At 33.6% G+C, this 19,055-nt stretch overlaps 1 protein-coding gene across 3 annotated transcripts; it reads right to left on the bottom strand.

The window, feature by feature from the left end:
• Window positions 1–10,348: 10,348 nt before the first annotated feature.
• Window positions 10,349–18,603, bottom strand: LOC128679501 (uncharacterized). 3 transcript variants are annotated; one of them, XM_053761794.1, is made up of 6 exons: window positions 18,451–18,603; window positions 16,029–16,150; window positions 15,679–15,768; window positions 12,118–12,190; window positions 11,669–11,779; window positions 10,349–10,558 (listed from the first exon to the last, which is right to left on the bottom strand). In XM_053761794.1, the coding sequence occupies exons 1-6, from the start codon at window positions 18,470–18,472 to the stop codon at window positions 10,392–10,394; spliced, it is 585 nt and encodes a 194-aa protein (XP_053617769.1). In that variant the 5' UTR covers window positions 18,473–18,603; the 3' UTR covers window positions 10,349–10,391. The 3 variants fall into 3 exon arrangements, with proteins under 3 accessions (XP_053617769.1, XP_064292837.1, XP_053617776.1); XM_064436767.1 differs by having other exon boundaries at window positions 18,441–18,598; XM_053761801.1 differs by lacking the exon at window positions 12,118–12,190 and having other exon boundaries at window positions 10,420–10,558.
• Window positions 18,604–19,055: the final 452 nt, after the last annotated feature.

Below are 19,055 nucleotides of genomic sequence, written 5' to 3'. Positions count from 1 at the left end.
TACCAAAAATACGCGATTCCCGTATGATTCGGTAAAAAGTCTGATAGTTAATGGCACTTTTTAATCAGCGCTACAGTGTATAAAATTTAAACGTATATTTTTTAATAATTACAACGAATAATAAACCGCGGTTAACATCGAGGGATGCAGCTAGTTAAATTATAAAAGGTCTGTACGTAATTAAAATAGTATATAGTTAATAACTATTGAATAACTTTGAAATAATTAAATCTTGAATTTATTAGATCACAAGACAAAATGTAAACGATTTTAAAAATTGACAACTATTGAAACACCTAATATTTTTACGACGCTTATCTTTAAAACAGTTAAAATAATTTAAATTCTGATTCATTTAAATTTTATGTTGTTTTGTAAATTTAAAAACATTGCCACCTCTTTACAAATAAGAGCTCTATCAGAAACCGGATTAAACTCGATATAACTTTTACAAAGCGAAAAATTGAAAACATTCTACGTTTGGGTTATGTGAAAGAGTTTTTACGCGTTGATGTGAATGTTGATTTTAGAAATGGATGAACTTGAATGAACTCTTAAGATTTTCTCCGGTCGAGTAATTTAATTTATTTTTTTTTATAAATGTTTTTTTTTTTATATCCTGCCAGGATGTTTGTGAATATTTTGTCCTGAATATGTGGCTGCAAATTCGCACTGTAACTACATACCAGCTCCACTCTGTCTCCGAACTCAGACATGACGATGCGTAGTTATTAGTATAGTATTAGTATGCTTTTACTGCAATGAAAAGTCGGCAATGTATCGAATCCGCCAAAGTTTGGCAAACTGTTCGGCGACTGTGCGGTGCTGATAATAAGATTTCATGTTTATCATTAGCAAGTGAATACTTGCATTATTTCATGATATCGAACGATGTGCGCGCACGTCGCTCGTTCTATTTTCGCCCGTGGTACAGTTAAGATAAAAATATTTTTTTACATGGCACAGTTGACCAGGACAGCGTATAAAATAGTGAAAAAATTCTCATGGGGATTCGAGAGCTGTCAGCTTTTTTGCTCAGTGTGTAAATCTCGCAATACAGCGAGGTAACGCTGCCAGTGTTTTGGGGATTTTTGACTCGTGTTCCCACCAATAATACCCCACCGGTCTAATATTCCCACTAGCATTGCGTTCGTGGTTCCACCTGGGCACGTTGACTTTTTGTTTATAGTTTGTTCTGTATATTTAATGAACAATATGACAAAAAAAACGAGCGTCTTTAATTTTTTTTTACGTACAGAGGAATAAAAAAAGCGACCCATATCTTTTAAAAAAAATCCAACTTTTATTTACAAAGATGTAATATTTTTTTAAATTAATTTTTTTATTTCATTTTTTATTGTATAATATGTTGTGTGTATGAAATAAGGGAAATACCCTTAAATAAGTAATGAAACAAATGGTTCGTTTCCTATAAAAACATGTGGGCGAAGTCAGAAACAAGAAGGTAGAAAATGTCAAATCACGAAGTATATTAAGCGGTAAATAAAACAATAACGCTTGGGAATATTAAAAAACGCTATCTTATACAGTCGTAAATATAACGTCCTTCCTGAGCATCTTATGGGACGTGTTAATATTTATATTTCTGAGTTAAGCTCGTGTCCACTATGAGATGTAAAATATTCGAATGTATTTTGTATTACCAGCCAGATTTTCATAAATATGCTAAAAACGTGTAAATAAACAAACAAGTTTGTTAGACAAATTAAAAAAACCCCCCGACTTTCAATATTCATTTCGCTACAACTTTTCAACGGCTGAACCGATTTTCATGAAACATGGCTAAGAACACCCGGGATAAAATTATCTGTGGCACAAAAGAAACTAAACGAAAATCAGTTCATCCGTTTGGGAGCTACGATGCCACAGACAGATACACAGATACACAGACAGACACGTTAATACAATAACACCCCTCTTTTTGCGTCGGGGGTTAAAAACAAACGGCTCGTCTCAGCTTAGCTCGGATAAACCATCTTATACACTTAAACCTTCCTCTTAAATCACTCTATCTACCAAAAAATCCCGCATCAAAAACCGTTGCGCAGATTCAAAGATCTAAGTACACATAAGGATGGACGGACACAGCGGGAAGCGACTTTGTTTTATACTATGTAGAGATGTTTTATCATGCTATAATATAAAACACTGGATAACAAACACGATTGCTTATATTTGTTTAGTCGACAAAATTCCTTAGTGGATGGTATTACGCAACACTGCACAAACATAAATACTAATTTGTTTTAAGAACCACAAAATCTTTTATATAGCCACCGGCCATTATATATTTTTTCGCTCATAAATTATGGACTATGTTGCGATATGTGTGGTCATAAAATATTATGATAAAAGTTTGTAAAACAGAGCACGAAATCACTATTTACGACTGACATTTAGTACATTTAGTATATAAAAATGCAAAAGCTAAACAATTTATTTTTATGACAAATTTTTCAAATGTCCGGGAATGGAGGAATGCCTCATTATATAGATTAAAAAAAAACTACCAAACAGGCATTATTGTAATAAAACTATTATAATAAGTTTGGTAGTGTAAAAAAAAAAAACAATTATTTAGTACTAGTCAAAAGTAAAGAACATTTTAAAAAAAACGAAATTTTTTGCAAATTTTAAATAAAATATTCGATGATGCCATAAGAACGGTACCGGAGCTCTCGGTTTTAACTCTTTCCTTTTAAGTCTTTCAAATTTTATTTATTTATTTAAGTCTTTCAAATTTTATTTATTTGTACAAACTTCCGAAAACTATGGCATTCTCTACCAGTCAACTTCTATTTTAATTACATAATTTCTACTTGGGATAAGAATACTTAGTGCATTTGAGGTATATTTAGCTCCTGCGCTCAATTTCGTCAAAACGCATCTAGTAGCTATTAAATGGAAACGTCTAAAGGATAAAAAAACCTTGATAGCTGATAGCTATATTGGCACAAAAACTTTTGTTTTTACGCTCCACCTAGCCGACCTCAGTCAACGTGACATCACAGCCCCGAATGAAACTGGGAACACGCGAAGAAGAAAGAGAGTACCTGGTCGTTCCGAAATGCCAGTAATTTGTAGCTTTAATTTTTTTTTTAATATCAAATTATATAAGTATTAAATATAAAATTTGATGTGAAAAAATGCCTGTGAATCTCTAATTTCTGAATAAATGATTTTATTTTGATTCGTTGTTCTGCATAACGCGGTCCGTATGTTTTCCGCAAACAATATTATGGACACGTCACACGCCACGGACTTTTTCACGTTCCAGAAGGACAAGGGCACTTACTCAAGGGCCCTCCATCAACACAGAGTTCACTCATACTTTATTATGTGCCTTTTGCCCTAAACATCATACTTTTTGCATAGAACTCGATTTTTTGCTCGAAAATGTGGGTTGGATCGTTTCGTGAATTTTTTGTTACATTACACAATGGCAGAAATGTATATAGGTAAGTATATTGTTTTTTTTATATTCATTAGTTTTATAAAATAATTTTTATTTATTCTTAGCTATTGCTCGTCGCTCAATCCGCGATCGATTATGTTATTAACTCTATATGTCTCCAAAATTTCATTAAAATCAGCTTAACGGTTAAGCCTTAAAATTGTGATATACAGAAAGACAGATTTCCGCTTTCCCAATATTAATGCCTATGGATTGTATGATTTAATTTGTAACGAAATTACATTTCATATTTCGACAGACATAAACTCATAGCCATTATGTAAATGCGAAAATTGAACAAGTTGGCATATGTTTAAAAAGAAACCAAGTGACGCCATTTTATTTTACTACGACTTATCCAAAACAGAGCTATCACTGCTTATAGCTACTTTAAACCCCGAAGCCTTTAATACCCCATGACACAAGTTCTTTATTGGACCCGCTGATTATCCATTTTGTTATAACTTCAGTTTCTAAAAGCCGCTACAGGCTAAATGTCCTTTTCGCACAATAGCTCGGTTCTATTCTGAAGTACCTAGCAAGCGTCACGATTCAATTATGGATGCATTTGTTACAAAGGATGCTACACACTGCTACAATTCTCTCTTTTTAACAGAATATTCTAGCAATTGTCAAATTGGATATCAATTGTGAATTCGATGGTTTTCACCCGCTCAAAAAATGGTTATGGCCAGTTTACGACTGAATGAATACACGTCTTTGATTAGGAATATTCCGTTTCATTCGATAACATCATACCAATTACAATGTCGTTACTTTTATGTAAGTATTTGTTTCCTTCCAGTCTGAGTTTATATTACTAAATTAATTCACAAATATAAAATTTTATGAGAATGTCTATTTACTGACTTTAACGTAATTAAAAGGTAAAAATAAGGTGTGTTTTAAAGAGCTAGCTTTTTACTTAATAAAATCTATACAATTTTAGACGACGATTTTGTGTAAGTAGGTATATTTCGATACTCCGAAAACGCGATGCACTTCTGTTTGCAAAGTAAGCGTAATGACTTATAAACACTAAACAAGACTTTGTGAGTCGGAAACTGTAGATAAAAGCAAATCCGAGAGTACATGATCACTATAAATGGTCACTTACAAAACACCTTGCTAGATAAAAAAAAAGCATAAACATCTAGTTTTTGAGTGGTGAAGTTAAGGCACCTAGGTGCTAACTATGCTGGTGCTTTAAGTACATCCATTTCAAAGTTTTTATTGTCCTGTCCTATTTATATTTAATACCATAATTAGATATTAGCCGGATAGAAAAAAAATGAAATTATATAAAAGAAGTACTTTGTAAAAAGGCATATTACAAGTCTGATGATTATGTGAACGACAATAATGTCTGGCCCAAGCATGGTGCAGTATCCTCATAACATATGTAACTGATTTATCGCATTATTACGTACGTTGTACATTTAGCTTTTATTTTTTGTGTGACAATTTTCAATATTTTTAATGGAAATACACTTTTTTATTTATTCATTTAAATTTTGACATTTTTAATAATGATGTAAATTCGTCCTCCTAATTTTTAATATATGTATAAGACCTATATTTGTTAATTGACGTCCTTGGAGAAAAGGCTGCGGTGAAGTTTGTTGCGCCGCTTCTTCTTCACCTGCGCTTTGGAAGCCGGCAGTAGACTTAGTTTAAGTAATTTTTTTGACGTCAATAAGTGATGTATATCATCCTAAATTGAATAAAGAATTTTGAATTTGAATTTGAAATTTTTTGACGTCAATAAGTGATGTATATCATCCTAAATTGAATAAAGAATTTTGAATTTGAATTTGAAATTTTTTGACGTCAATAAGTGATGTATATCATCCTAAATTGAATAAAGAATTTTGAATTTGAATTTGAAATTTTTTGACGTCAATAAATGATGTATATCATCCTAAATTGAATAAAGAATTTTGAATTTGAATTTGAAATTTTTTGACGTCAATAAGTGATGTATATCATCCTAAATTGAATAAAGAATTTTGAATTTGAATTTGAAATTTTTTGACGTCAATAAGTGATGTATATCATCCTAAATTGAATAAAGAATTTTGAATTTGAATTTGAAATTTTTTGACGTCAATAAGTGATGTATATCATCCTAAATTGAATAAAGAATTTTGAATTTTAATTTGATTTGGTCATTACGCGGACGATGTCCCTCTCCCCTCTAAGCCCCACGACAAACAAAGTTGCAAGCATGGTAATTAAGTCCAATAAGGCTGGTATACCTAGTCAAGAGCGCTTGCTAGAAAACATAAGTTTATATCATCAGAAATAGATTCGATGTCACATTTGGGCCATCTGTCAACATCATATCACTACGTGATACATTATAGTAGGGCTGTCGCATGCAAGTTATTTAGAAACAAAAAATAAATTAAATATCAAAGCGATCGTATGTATTTATATTTAATCACTACATAGTAAAACAAAGTCGCTTCCCGCTATCTGTCTGTCACTATGTATGCTTGGATATATAAAGCCATGCAACTGAGTTTAATGCGTTTTTTTTTAAGATTGTGTGATTTCTAAGGTTTAGGTATATTTTTTATTATGATTTTATGCGAGCGAAGCCGGGACGGGCTGCTAGTATCAAATATATTATGAAATTACAGATCTACAAATGTCTACAATGATTACGATTAATCGATATTTTTCTTAGATCCTGAGATATTAATATTAATAAGTTATGAGCGGACGCACGAAATAAATGCGCGCGAAGCCGCGGACAAAAGCTACTAATAAATGAAAAGATCCAAAATTGCCACAAATTCATAGAAAGTGCCTAAAATACTTTATCAAAACACTATTCAATCATTGCCAACAATACTTTACCGTGGGAAAACAACTTACAGAAAGAGAATTCAAAACTCGATAGGGCCAATACAATTGTTCTGTGAAAAATGTATTTCTACTTAAGGCACTGTGTACCCGCATACTAGCGAAATTATATATTACATATACTATATATATTATATTTTTATCTCTTTTATTTCTTTTTTATATACTCAATAATAATAATAATTTTATTTTATTTTATAATAGTCACTTTAGATATAAAATTTTATTTAAAAGTTTTAAAGTTTACATAATGTAGTCAGGTAGTCACGATTGACTAAATCGAAAACGGTGGCCACCAAAAACCATTTAGTTAACTGGTTACTAGTGGTTACCCACATTATATTATAGAAAACTATTATGTATTCTTTCTACTAAAATCCTATTTGGTATTGCAAGATACTTTGTGTATATTAAGAATAATTATTCTAGCAGCGCCACAAGAAAAGCTTTGATAATATTCCGAAAAAATACATAATTTTAATATCAAGTTCAGCCGAGGAATTTTGATGCTTTAAATGATGATGAAACCTTGATAATTCATATATCAAAATAAATATGTATATTGAAAAGTGCGCTCAATGGTAGCATATTCTAGATCGAGATAGAAATATAAATATATTAGGACAAATCACACAGATTAAGCTAGCCCCAAAGTTCGAGACTTGTGTTATGGGATACTAACTCAACGATACTATATTTTATAATAAATACATATCAATCCAAGGCCAATCAGAAAAAGACCATTTTCCATCATGACCCGACCGGGCACCGAACCCGGGACCTCTCGGTTCAGTGGCAAGAACTTTACCACTGCGCCACCGAGGTCGTCAATATATCTGTCGTCTGTGCGTTTCTTCCGCAGTTATTGAGCGTCGGAGTCCAGGGTTCGTTGCCTACTTTTTCGTCTCCACTTCGCTCGGTCGTCAGCATCCCTATTGGTCGCACCAACCTCCAACATACATACTCCAATCAACATATTATCATCCATATCAATCATTTAGTTAATATGGAATATGTTAATATGGAATATGAATAACGCACTTGGATTGATTCGTGTTTGGCCAGATTCCTCAAAATCGTATTTCATTTCTTTCTTCCTTTTGAATAACAATTCCTTTTAAATTCTAAATCTCTTCCCGTTTGAAGTCGATGTCGAAAAAGTATCGATTGATTTTATAACAATTTCCTTTTTTCTTTATGGTTAGGACCGCCAAAAAGAAATCGACTATTATTCGGACCGAATCAATTAAAACAACTGTATTATTCCCATCAAAACTCGCTATTTTTAACTGAAAGTTCTTAACAGCGTTTCAACTCCACAAAAAGATCTTTTGAAAGGCATAACAACATTTTCACCCGAAATTAATATAAATGGGATGTAGACATCTATCGCAAATTGATTAGACAGTATTTTTTCTGCTCAAAATTCTATACTCTGTAATTTTGTTGCTTATTTGGAAATAAATAAGCAGTGTCTGAGAGTTATAGAAATTTGGTAAAATAAATATTTCATATAAAAGTACTGCTAACGAGATAATTTCATTAATATTCCAGTACAATATTTAATTTCAATCTATTTCCTAAATTTACGGCGTACAAGCAGCGACATTATTACAAACTTACATCAAAATGGCCACGGGCAATTTGTTAACAAATGATTGGAAATCAGATAATTTAGAATCATCGTCGATCGATGATTCTTGTTTATGTTTTAATAATGTAATATAAATAAAAGCAGCGAAAATAAAATAAAAGCAACATTTTTTTTACATATACGAAGCGTTCTGGATTGCACTCAAAATCAAAATCGTTTATTCAGAAATTAGGTCTTCACAGACACTTTTTCACGTTATATTCTAGCACTCTGGTAGTAGCAACCGAGGAAGCAGGGTCCGCAAAAAGACTCGTTTAAATTTAAAATTATTTTCTATTGTGTTAACATAATTGTATAATTTAATGAAATTATTGTGATTTGTATCTAGAATTAAATTAAATAACATAGGAAGGAAGGAGCGGAGTCTCCTGGCACAAGCATATTTTTGCTTAAAAGGAGGCTCCAGCAACATGCACAACCATTGTAATTCATAGATACCCAATAAACATATTTATTTATTATTTTTTATTTTTATTACTCTGTCCAGGCTTTAGTAGTCCTTGCACACGGCCGAGTCATTTAGCGGAATAAAAGGGGTATTCTGACTTAATAACAGGAGTCGAAAATTACAAACGCCACGGCCCAATTGTAGGGGATTAATTACTCGATGGACGTCGCTTCCGAGCAATTTCGAGATTCAATCCTGCTCTGGCACCGTTTTGTAAAATATCTTCGAAGTGCCTACCTACAACGAAACGTCGAACTACAAAATATCAAACGTGTTACAAACCCATTTCTATTTTATATGTGATATTAACAATTTTTCTCGGCTTGACCTTGACAAAGCAAGGACACGATCGAGTGATGTATTTTAGAAAAGGTGTGGCGCAGACTGGATGGCGGATAGAAACTGGAGGAAGACACCTCTGAGGCGACTTCCAGAAATTAAAAAGTAAAATATTGTTGTATGTTTTAAAATGTTTTTTGGGAGAATAAAGGCTTTGTTATTTTTTTAACCTTGACATATAATTAAAACTCAGAAATCATTAGGGTTTGTTTCACCATGTAAAACCGTTCAAAGTTGTAGCGATATGAATACTGAAAGTTGGGTTTCTTTTTTTAATTTGTCTAACAAATATCATACAACAAGTAATATCATACTTTATACAAGTTTATTTGTTAGATAAATTAAAAAAAAACCCAATTCTTCTATTCTACAAATTTATACTAACAATTCAATAATTACATGTTACATTAAATTACATTACTCTAAATTATTTTGTAATGTACATAACAAAACAATGGCACTACATTGTTTCATCAATAAAAACGTCAGAAAATGTATTTCAGAAACTATATCTGTGGCAACCCTGTCCATTTTACGATTGGCGGCCATAACCGGTCGATTGTAAAGGTGCACGAAACTCCTAGTTTCATTTTCCTGTTACGTTTACGATCCGAGTATTTGTTCGGCCTACATTGTGTTTACGAGCGTGAAAAGGTACATTTATGTACCTCGTACTTTATGCAACTTTTGATACAACTGAAAAAAAAATTTACACAGAACCAATATTGTTTGAAAAAGTTTCTTACGTCGTCGCAACAGTCCAGCACAAGGCAACCTTCCAGTTTAAAATTTTGACGTGAAATCACAGAACTTTAGAAATACTCATTACTAAATTTTGACTTTATAAAGATACTGAGTGACTATAGTATTAATAAAAACAGCGTAGCTAAACATTTTGTTATATATACGCGGGCGTGTATTTCAACCCCACATTATAGTCATTTGAGTATTGATTTTTAAAAATATAAGTAGCCTATGTTTGAACGGGGGTCTTTAACTACATGCATACAAAATTTCATCCAAATCGGTCCAGCGGTTTAGCCGTGAAAGCGGAATAGCCACTTACCAGCCATATAGTATGAGTATAGTACAAGTAATTGGGGACAGTAACAAATTTATTGGCGGAAGACCAAAAAATCTGACACTTTAAGCTGTGCTCGAGTTACATAAACAAGAAATACTACAGTCGCTCAGCTGCATACTTAAAACGGATAATGTTTTCCTCTATTACACTAAAATAGGAAATAAGGCACGACCGACTTATTCTTTATATACGTTACACGAGTTCGAAGTACTGGGAAGGACATAGTAACGTTTTAGAAAAAAATAGAATATAAATTTACACGTGGCAAATTCGCGCGCGCCAAATTTTGTATTATAAAAACTAAAATTCACTAGGAGAGGTTCACATATTCGTATATCTGTTTAATTTGATTTTTTTTCTTTTCTTTCTTCCATAATAATATTATGAAGAAAAAATATTTGTATTTTTGTTTGTAATAAATAAACTCTGGGCCGATTTTTATGAAATTTGGCACAGAGACAGACAAAACCTTCAGACTTAATTTTTTAAACATTTTACTGAGCAAAGCCGCGAGAGGCCGCTAGTATGATATAAATAATAAACATACAAAATAAAAAAATATATATTCACGATTCCAATTTACGACTTGATGTTCTCCGCAAGCTTGATAAGAATGTTGTGGAGAAGGTTGGCCAACACTGGGTAATTTTGCCCCAGCAGTGGGCCACGGAGTTGGGGCACACAGACCTGGTGTAAAAGAAATTATGAGGATCATTTGAAATGAGATCATTGTAAATGTAAATAAAAAATAGAAAATTTATGGATGCCTTTTTCAGTAAATCATCTCTTTTTCTAACATTATCCATATACCTATGTACATATAATTGTGGGAATGGTATGTATCCGAATGTATGATGAAAGAAAAAAAGAGTTTAATATGTGTATTCGAACGCTGAGAGTGAGAGGACGAATGTTAGAGCGAGAGAGAAGACGTATGGCGACGAGGAGATTTTAAGCTAATATGTTGCAATTAAGATTTGCGAAAAACAAGCTGTACCTAATCGATTTCTGTGGTGAAAATGCATGATTTCAAGAATTCAATTGTTTGACAATTCCCCAATCCCACATAATATTTACATTAATAACCTGTTTTGATATACTTTTTGACTATATACATGATGTACTTTGATACATTATTAAAAAAAATAATTGAAAGAAACAATAATAGTAAACAATATTGGTAATAATAATAATAGCAATAACGGTAAGCCCTTCTTGCATGATAGGGACCAACACTGTTCAAATTAGTTTCTTTCGGTATTTCTTCTCAGCAATGATCGTTCCGAAGTGCCAGTAGTTTGTAGCTTGATGACAAATTACTATTTACTGATCGACAGCAATTAAATTATACTATCGATATAACAATTTATTAATTTGACATCATGCCATTATAATTTAAACTTTATGGTAATTTATTGCAAACGTGTTGGATGATTTTGTATTTTAATTTTCTAATGTTGACTGTGTATCTATAACCTATAATATATATATATATATATATATATATATATATATATATATATATACATATATATGATCTCCCTTCGACGAGACGAAATTCGACTGTAGCAACTAAGTAAATAGATCGGTTGGCTGTGCTAAATATATCTATATATAAACAGTGTGCGAAGTACGGGTTTGCATTTCACTTCTTACCATCGAATCGATTCCAAGTGAGACGCAGCGAACCAATCAGCAGTTGCAGTGTGGTTGTCGTTGCGTCACAATAGCTCAATGTGATTGGTTCGCTTGAAATGCAAACCCGCACTAGCCCCACGGGAGTGTCATTGTACGTACCACAGCGAGCAATACGACCAGCAACGGGCAAACAAGATGGATAACCAAAGACAGCACCGCTCGCACCAGCCACCACAAAGCGATCACGACCAACACGCTTCCAAGCATCACCTGAAATTAAATTCAAATTTAAATTTAAATCATCATCATCATTCGACGACCTCGGTGGCGCAGTGGCAAAGTTCTTGCCACTGAACCGAGACGTCCCAGGTTCGATCCCCGGTCGGGTCATGATGGAAAATGATCTTTTTCTAATTGACCCGGGTCTTGGATGTTTATCTATATATGTATTTGTTATCAAATATACTATCGGTGAGTTAGTATCCCATAACACAAGTCTCGATATTACTTTGGGGCTAGCTCAGTCTGTGTGATTTGTCCTAATATATTTATTTATATTTATTTATTTATCATGTCTTTTGAGAGCGAGGCTCTTGTCGTTGGAGTACCTTCGATTTGCTCTCTCTCCATATCTAATTCCTTCACTTCTTGATACGAAACGACGCCATCTTTTTCTTTTGCCTAAAAATTTAAATAATGTGCAGCTGTATTACACGCCTGTGGATCGAAAGGTCCCAGGTTCGAATCATACTCGTGCCACATGAGTTTGTATACCAATCTGACTGACATATATTGTAGTTTTCATCGACCACCACTTGCTTCCGCTGAAGGAAATATCGTGAGGAAACCTGCACACTGGTTGATTATTAACTTGTGTGTGAAATGGAGAAGGCAATGGCAAACCACTCCATTACTAATGCCAAGAGAGTTGTTGTGTGTGTTTAAATCCACGTAATGACCACGACCCTCAGCCATGAGGAATTTTTATTTTATTTATTTATTAAGGTTTACCAACATTTGTTTACATCTATACTTAATTTTAGATTTTTACACAAAGCAGTTTACTAAATGTAACAAATACTTATAGGTAAACACGACATGCATCAAAGGAATACGACTATGAAGAAGCATTACACGTGTACGTATACGTACACGTGTAATGCTTCTTCATAGTCGTGTTGTTGACGTATTGACATGACGTCAACGTCAAGATATATCTTGACACACACGTGGTGTCATGAGCGTAATTTAAAATAATATTTAAAACATAAAATATTATATAATTTTTCAGCACATTATATGGGCTCATTAACCTGCAAGAAGTATTCATCACTCCATCTAAAAGTTAATTGGGACTACAACAGAAACCTCTTAAAGTTATTGATTCGCCAATAATGCAGACTCGTAGCGATACTGCTACGCCGTAGACAGTGCTACGAGTTTTGTAGCCCTCGTAGACAAATTTATTTGTTGCATTATGATAACTGTTGTTCTCGGCTCCATCCGCGGCAAAAAATACACCATGTCACTTTTCACCCTTCAAACTGTCTTCACACAAAAAAAAAAAACACATTAATTTATATCTTCGTTTTGACGTGAAATAAGAAAAGGCAAAAAGAAAAATAAATACATTTTCACATTCAGGATATAAATTATTATTTTTTAATACGATTTATAGTATGAAGACCAGAGAGATATTTAAAAACAAAAAATATATATTTTTGGTACAATAAAAAACACATCTTCTTAACCTGGTTATAAGAATATATTTTTGTGTCGTAAGAAAACATGGAAAATATAGCCATATTGTTACGAAATAATGATATAATAAGGAAAATATCGCCTTTCTTCACCCATAGGAGTACAATAGATAACCTTTTGTTGTTGGAAGTATTGTCACACCTATGTCATTAGTCAAGGGACATTGTACCAGTGGCTAAATCCTGAAGCAGTGGAAATAATCAACGTAAAATATATTCAAAGATTTTCATATTAGAAAACTCCGTAAACGCACGTGCAGTCTTAATTCTGATTTTATATCGAGCACATTTTATAAAGGTAGATTTTCTTGAATAATTCTCCTAATAAAGAGGTTCCCCGATATAGCTACTAAATAATTCTTTTTCCTCTTTGTAAATTACTGTTTTGTAATGGGAAAATAATTCCAATGTTAGAATATCAAATTAGTATATGTTAATACTGTGTACACCTCGTGTGGAGAGCCTGGTGTTCTGATATACATGCTCAGCTAGTTCAATCACCAATCACAATCTTAAAATAATGTTATACCTTGTAACTACCTTAAGTCTGTATTATGTTTAGATTGTGGAGAAGAAATTGAATTTATCAATATACATAAAACTCTTCCCTTACTGAGTGACTCTCTGACTGACAGGCAACATACAGCCGAAACTACTGAGCGTAAGGAAGCTGAAATTTGGCATGTAGATTCCCTGGAGAGTGTAGGTGAGCGCTAAGAGAGGATTTTTGGTAATTCTACACTGAATGGGGTGAAAAACTTTTATATGAAATTTCTACTCCGTTGAAGTTAGTGACTTGAAAATTTGGATTTTGGTTGTTTATAACAAATTAATGAATACATGTTTCAGATTTTTCTGAAAATTAACCCTCAACCCCTTCAAAATGGTGAAAGATTGTAAGGAATTTAATTAAAAAATTCAAGATAAGAAGCTGAAAATTGGTAAACATACTATTCATAATTTTTCTGAAAGAATGACCGAGATTTTACTAAGAAATTCACGCGGGCGAAGCCGCGGGCAAAAGCTAGTATTGTATAAAACGGCCAGTAGTTATGAAGGCATTTCTTAATAAATATACTCATATTTACAATTCCTTATATATATATATATATATATAATTTACTCTCATTTGCGGTAGAGCGTCGGGGCACTTGGATCGGTTTTTCCGCTTTTTCTTCTCCGCTTTGTACGGTTTTTGGCATCCGTATTTGTCGGATAGATTAGGGCGCATATCAACATGACGTAATCAAGCTACCATATTAAATTCTTTGGTATACTCCTTCCTCCTAAGATTAGGCGTAAGAGGCATGTCCAGATAGTTAACTATTAAATTAAGCTGGTTAAATATAATATCACTAAATTTTACAACTATTTAAAATGGTAATACGCATGCTATTTCTTGATTTTCCCTTCTGATTATGTGAATTAATTGTATACTGTGTGTTTATATTATATACCAACTAACTGAAATAACAAAACAACAAATTATAACCGTAAATTCGTACCGCGGGGGCCTCATAAAATATTCCAAATGCGTTTACAATTTTTCTACGTGAAAGTACTTATTTGTTTGGGGAAATTTAATAATTTCGGACATGTCCCTCGCCTGGGCTGTCAGGAAAATACCATCGGATTTACTTGAAGATTTCCTTTGCCTGGAAAATTATAATCATAAATTCTCGCCATTTTTTTAATAAGAATAATAACCTATATCTCGACTTTTTAAAGACACCGAAAAATTGATTTTATTTTTATTTTATGAAAGCTGTCATAATCAATATGTCCAATTTTTTTTGATTGCGTATTGATGGCAAATAATGGGATTTACCATAACTGTCAATTCGTCAAGAAAATATATGAAGCATGTGTTTCAAACTCACTTTCAATAGATGTAGGGAATTGCTTGCGTCTAACCGACAATAGTCCAGCTTGCCGCAAATTGAAAAGACATTTCTGTATTATTTTTTTGATACAATTTTTATTACTTTAGCCGTTATTCGCGGTTTCGCAATCTATATCGGAATTTAACTTTAGCTTTTCTTATAAAAATACATCCCACTTCCCGCTATATATCCCAAAAGTTTACAGTAACAGTTCTTCACGCTCAAACGCCTGGGCCAATTTTTATTAATGATCCCGCCTCAAATTCAAATTCAAAATTCTATATTCAATTTAGGATGATATACATCACTTATTGACGTAAAAAAATTACTTAAACTAAGTCTACTGCCGGCTTCCAAATCGCAGGTGAAGAAGAAGCGGCGCAACAAACTTCACCGCAGCCTTTTCTCCAAGGATGTCAATTAACAAATACAGGTCTTATACATGCCTGGTGCCTTATCTACCAAAAGGGAGGCCGGTACCCCAGCATTAGGTCCTTAAAGTGGCCGATGGTGAAGATCCACTTACTTGTGCTTCTTCATGCGTTCCCAACCATGACCGGAATAATTGTGCAAGACTGGCAGTCTCCGTGCTCGGAAGATCGTGTGACACATTGTACTGAAAATGATAATAATTAAATCATTCGTAACCTGAAAATCCTTACTAATATTATAAATGCGAAAGTAAATTTGTTTATTTGTTTGTTTGTTACCTTATTCCACGCTCGATCTACTCAACCAATCTTCTTGAAATTTTGTTCGGTATGTTTCATCTCGGAATAATTAATGGTCCCATGGGGAAATTCACGCAGGCGAAGCCGCGGGCAAAAGCTGGCAAAGGACAGTTTGATGTCAATTTCAAAAGAAATATGTACTTACGTTGTGACCTAGTATGTTCTTCTGCCAATGGTAATGGTCGGAGTACATGTTGCTGGTGACGTCATTAACCATCTGTGTGGAGCACATGAGCGCACTCATAAGACTGCCACGTCTGCGACGCCCTGGACAAAAATTAAACAAAAATGCATTTTGTTCAAATCAAAACAAAAGTCATTTTTGTTTGAAACATGGAATGAGTAGGTACTCCGACCAAGTACTTATTAAATCCATGGTTTTAAAGTGATTTGAAATAAAATAAAATAAATTTGACGACCTCGGTGGCGCAGTGGTAAAGTTCTTACCACTGAACCGAGAGGTCCCGGGTTCGATCCGGTCGGGTCATGATGAAAATGATATTTTTCTGTTTGGCCTGGGTCTTGGATGTTTATTTATATATGTATCTATTTATAAAGTATGGTATCGTTGAGTTAGTATGCCATAACACAAGTCTCGAACTTACTTTGGGGCTAGCTCAATCTGTGTGATTTGTCCTAATATATTTATTTATTTATTTATTTATTTTTGACACAAGTTTTTATTGTCCGTAAAGAGATCTTATTGAATTTAAGTAGTGACAAAAAAAAATCATGTCCACACTGTACCACATGCAGTCCCTCATTAGCAGTCGATCCTGGATGTACCAGTGATGAACATCGAAATGCATTGTCATCCAAGCTAAACGTATTACAAAATTTCAGCTCAGCTTTAGGCTTTGTTTAGAAAGATTTTAGAAATGAAATGTTATATTAGAAAAAAAACATATTTGAATAGGATCCTCCTTAATAATCCTCTTAAAATAATTATATATATATATATATATATATATATATATATATATATATATATATATATATATATATATATATATATATATATATATATAATTATTTCAAAACTTGAAGGATTCGCTTTTAGGATCGACAAAAACGCCAACAAAAATCACACGTGAAATCTTCTTTCTTCCAGTACAAAAAATATGTACATTCTTTAGTAATCTAAAATAATGCGCTATCATATTTCGCGAAATATAGTTTTCTCTCTTATCTAGAATATAAAGTTATAACTGTCCCTCGTAAAAGCGGTAAGGGGCCAACAGAAAACAGGTCTCGCGCCATTTTGTTTATGTCTTGAACACGTGTTGGGTAATAAATTCATTTTTTGTTACATTTTTGCAACTACCCAAATCAGTATTTCATTTGCCAAGAAGTCAAGTCACTAGTTTATTACACTAGAAAATTTATATGTAACAAGAAAGAACACTATTTCTTTATACAAAAATATGGCAAGGGTCACGTAGTATAGTGAGGCCAGGTCAGTGGCAGAGGGTAAAGGTAAATGGAAGCTTTTACACCGTCAAAAGAACATTTTTGAAATGCTTGAAAATACCGGTTCCATTTTGTTATTTTCGTCAGGATGATATGCGCGTGCCATGGTCTGATAAACAGAGACACATTGCTTCTTGTAAAGGAAAACATCGTGCGGAAACTGCGGATACTTAGTTAATAATTTGTCGCTTAGTGTGTGAAAAGGGGAAAAATAAAAATAGCTACAACACTTTGCCATGAGATAAATGAGGACATAACGATTAAAACTATCCACTAAATATGCTTGAGAATGGACGAGAATATCAAACCTCATAATGCAAGAAATTTGTTTCATACCATGTTATAACGACCAGCTTCTTTAGAATACAGGAATGTAACGTCAATTAATGAAATAAAAAACATATGACCATCATCATCGGGTTCTTCGAATTGAAGTTTGGTGGTCAGCATACGACCAAACCATATATAACCAGAATACGACCAAATATTCACCATCATGTAAATCGTCTTGTCGACGGAGTTTCTTCCAATGCTGTCTCCATAGCCGATTGCTACACGTCTTGATAAGACACAACGCCCACTTTTTCGTTTATTTGCTTTTTTTTTTTTGTTTACCCAGGGGAATGCTTGTTACGCACTGAGTGTGGGACTCCTGGGCCGCTAGTCGGCCTAGCCTGCCCACTAAACCCCTGGGGCGTTTTCACGCTGCCGTTATGGGGGACGTCACGGGTTCGCTAGGCATTTCACCGCGACGCCCCCCCTGGTCCTGAAGTGACCAGCGGTCACAACACACATAGGACACACACAACAAAATCCTGGGTGCCACAGGGCACCCAAGTCTGCCTCTGTACGGGCGCAAGAGGTGATAGGCAGGTGACACCCACACATTGCGCCCGATACAGAGGCAGCCACCCTTCGGCCGCAGAGGACAGGGGGGTCGTCGAGAGACTTCGTTCGTTCATTTGCCTGCTCTAACTCTGAGTCTTGTTAGGCCCCTTCTTCCTTCTACCTTTCCTTATATGATATATATAAAGAAGGCATCGTGTTCTAACATTAACAAAAAATAAACTATAACATAATTACATACTATCACTTACTATGCCGTAATACAAGAGGCATTTCTTATGCTTCTCCTCGAACCGTCCATTTTTGAACACAAAAACAAAACTTAAAACATAGAAAATAAAACTGTTTTTTCCTATTTTTATCTGATCGACAGCTAAGTCAGCTGGATTTTCTTGTCAACTGTTTTCTTTTTTTTTAAATGTTACCAAAGAGTTTTGTGGTCACATGTACAAAAAGTATTAGAGTTATTTATAAACTTTTCATCTTGCCGCGTATGTTTTGTTGTGCTCATATCTTATATAAACTGCGTGTTCTGACCTTTAGTTAACATTGTTAGCTGTTATATTTTTATACAAATCCTTTTTCTTTTGTATTCCAATTTTGCTGTAATATCTTTATTCTGGGAGTCCTATAATATAGAAATTATTAGTAGTATATAAAATGGAAAAGAAAAAGCTAAACCTATGTACGAGCTTTATTTATTTGAGAAGACAACGATAACTTGACACAAACATGAGTTTACAGTATTAAAACGTTGTGTTATTTGTGTGTTCTCGAAGTTGAAATAAATGTATATTGAAAGTGCAATTTACATTAACCGCCTCAACACGTAATCTCTCACAGTTTGTGCTAACAG

This window comes from Plodia interpunctella, chromosome 2 (assembly GCF_027563975.2).
Source record: "Plodia interpunctella isolate USDA-ARS_2022_Savannah chromosome 2, ilPloInte3.2, whole genome shotgun sequence".
NCBI lineage: Eukaryota > Metazoa > Arthropoda > Insecta > Lepidoptera > Pyralidae > Plodia > Plodia interpunctella.
This window is presented reverse-complemented; position numbering and strand designations above follow the sequence as displayed.

What these genes read in the sequence shown, in the direction of transcription:
- LOC128679501 (XM_053761794.1), bottom strand. Translation starts at nt 18,472, where the DNA reads ATGCCTCTTGTATTACGGCATA. An exon ending in GCCTCTTGTATTACGGCATA is followed by an intron (nt 16,151 to 18,450) that starts GTAAGTGATAGT and finishes ATTTTTGTCCAG; the next exon opens with GGCGTCGCAGACGTGGCAGT. An exon ending in GAACGCATGAAGAAGCACAA is followed by an intron (nt 12,191 to 15,678) that starts GTAAGTGGATCT and finishes TTAAATTTTTAG; the next exon opens with GCAAAAGAAAAAGATGGCGT.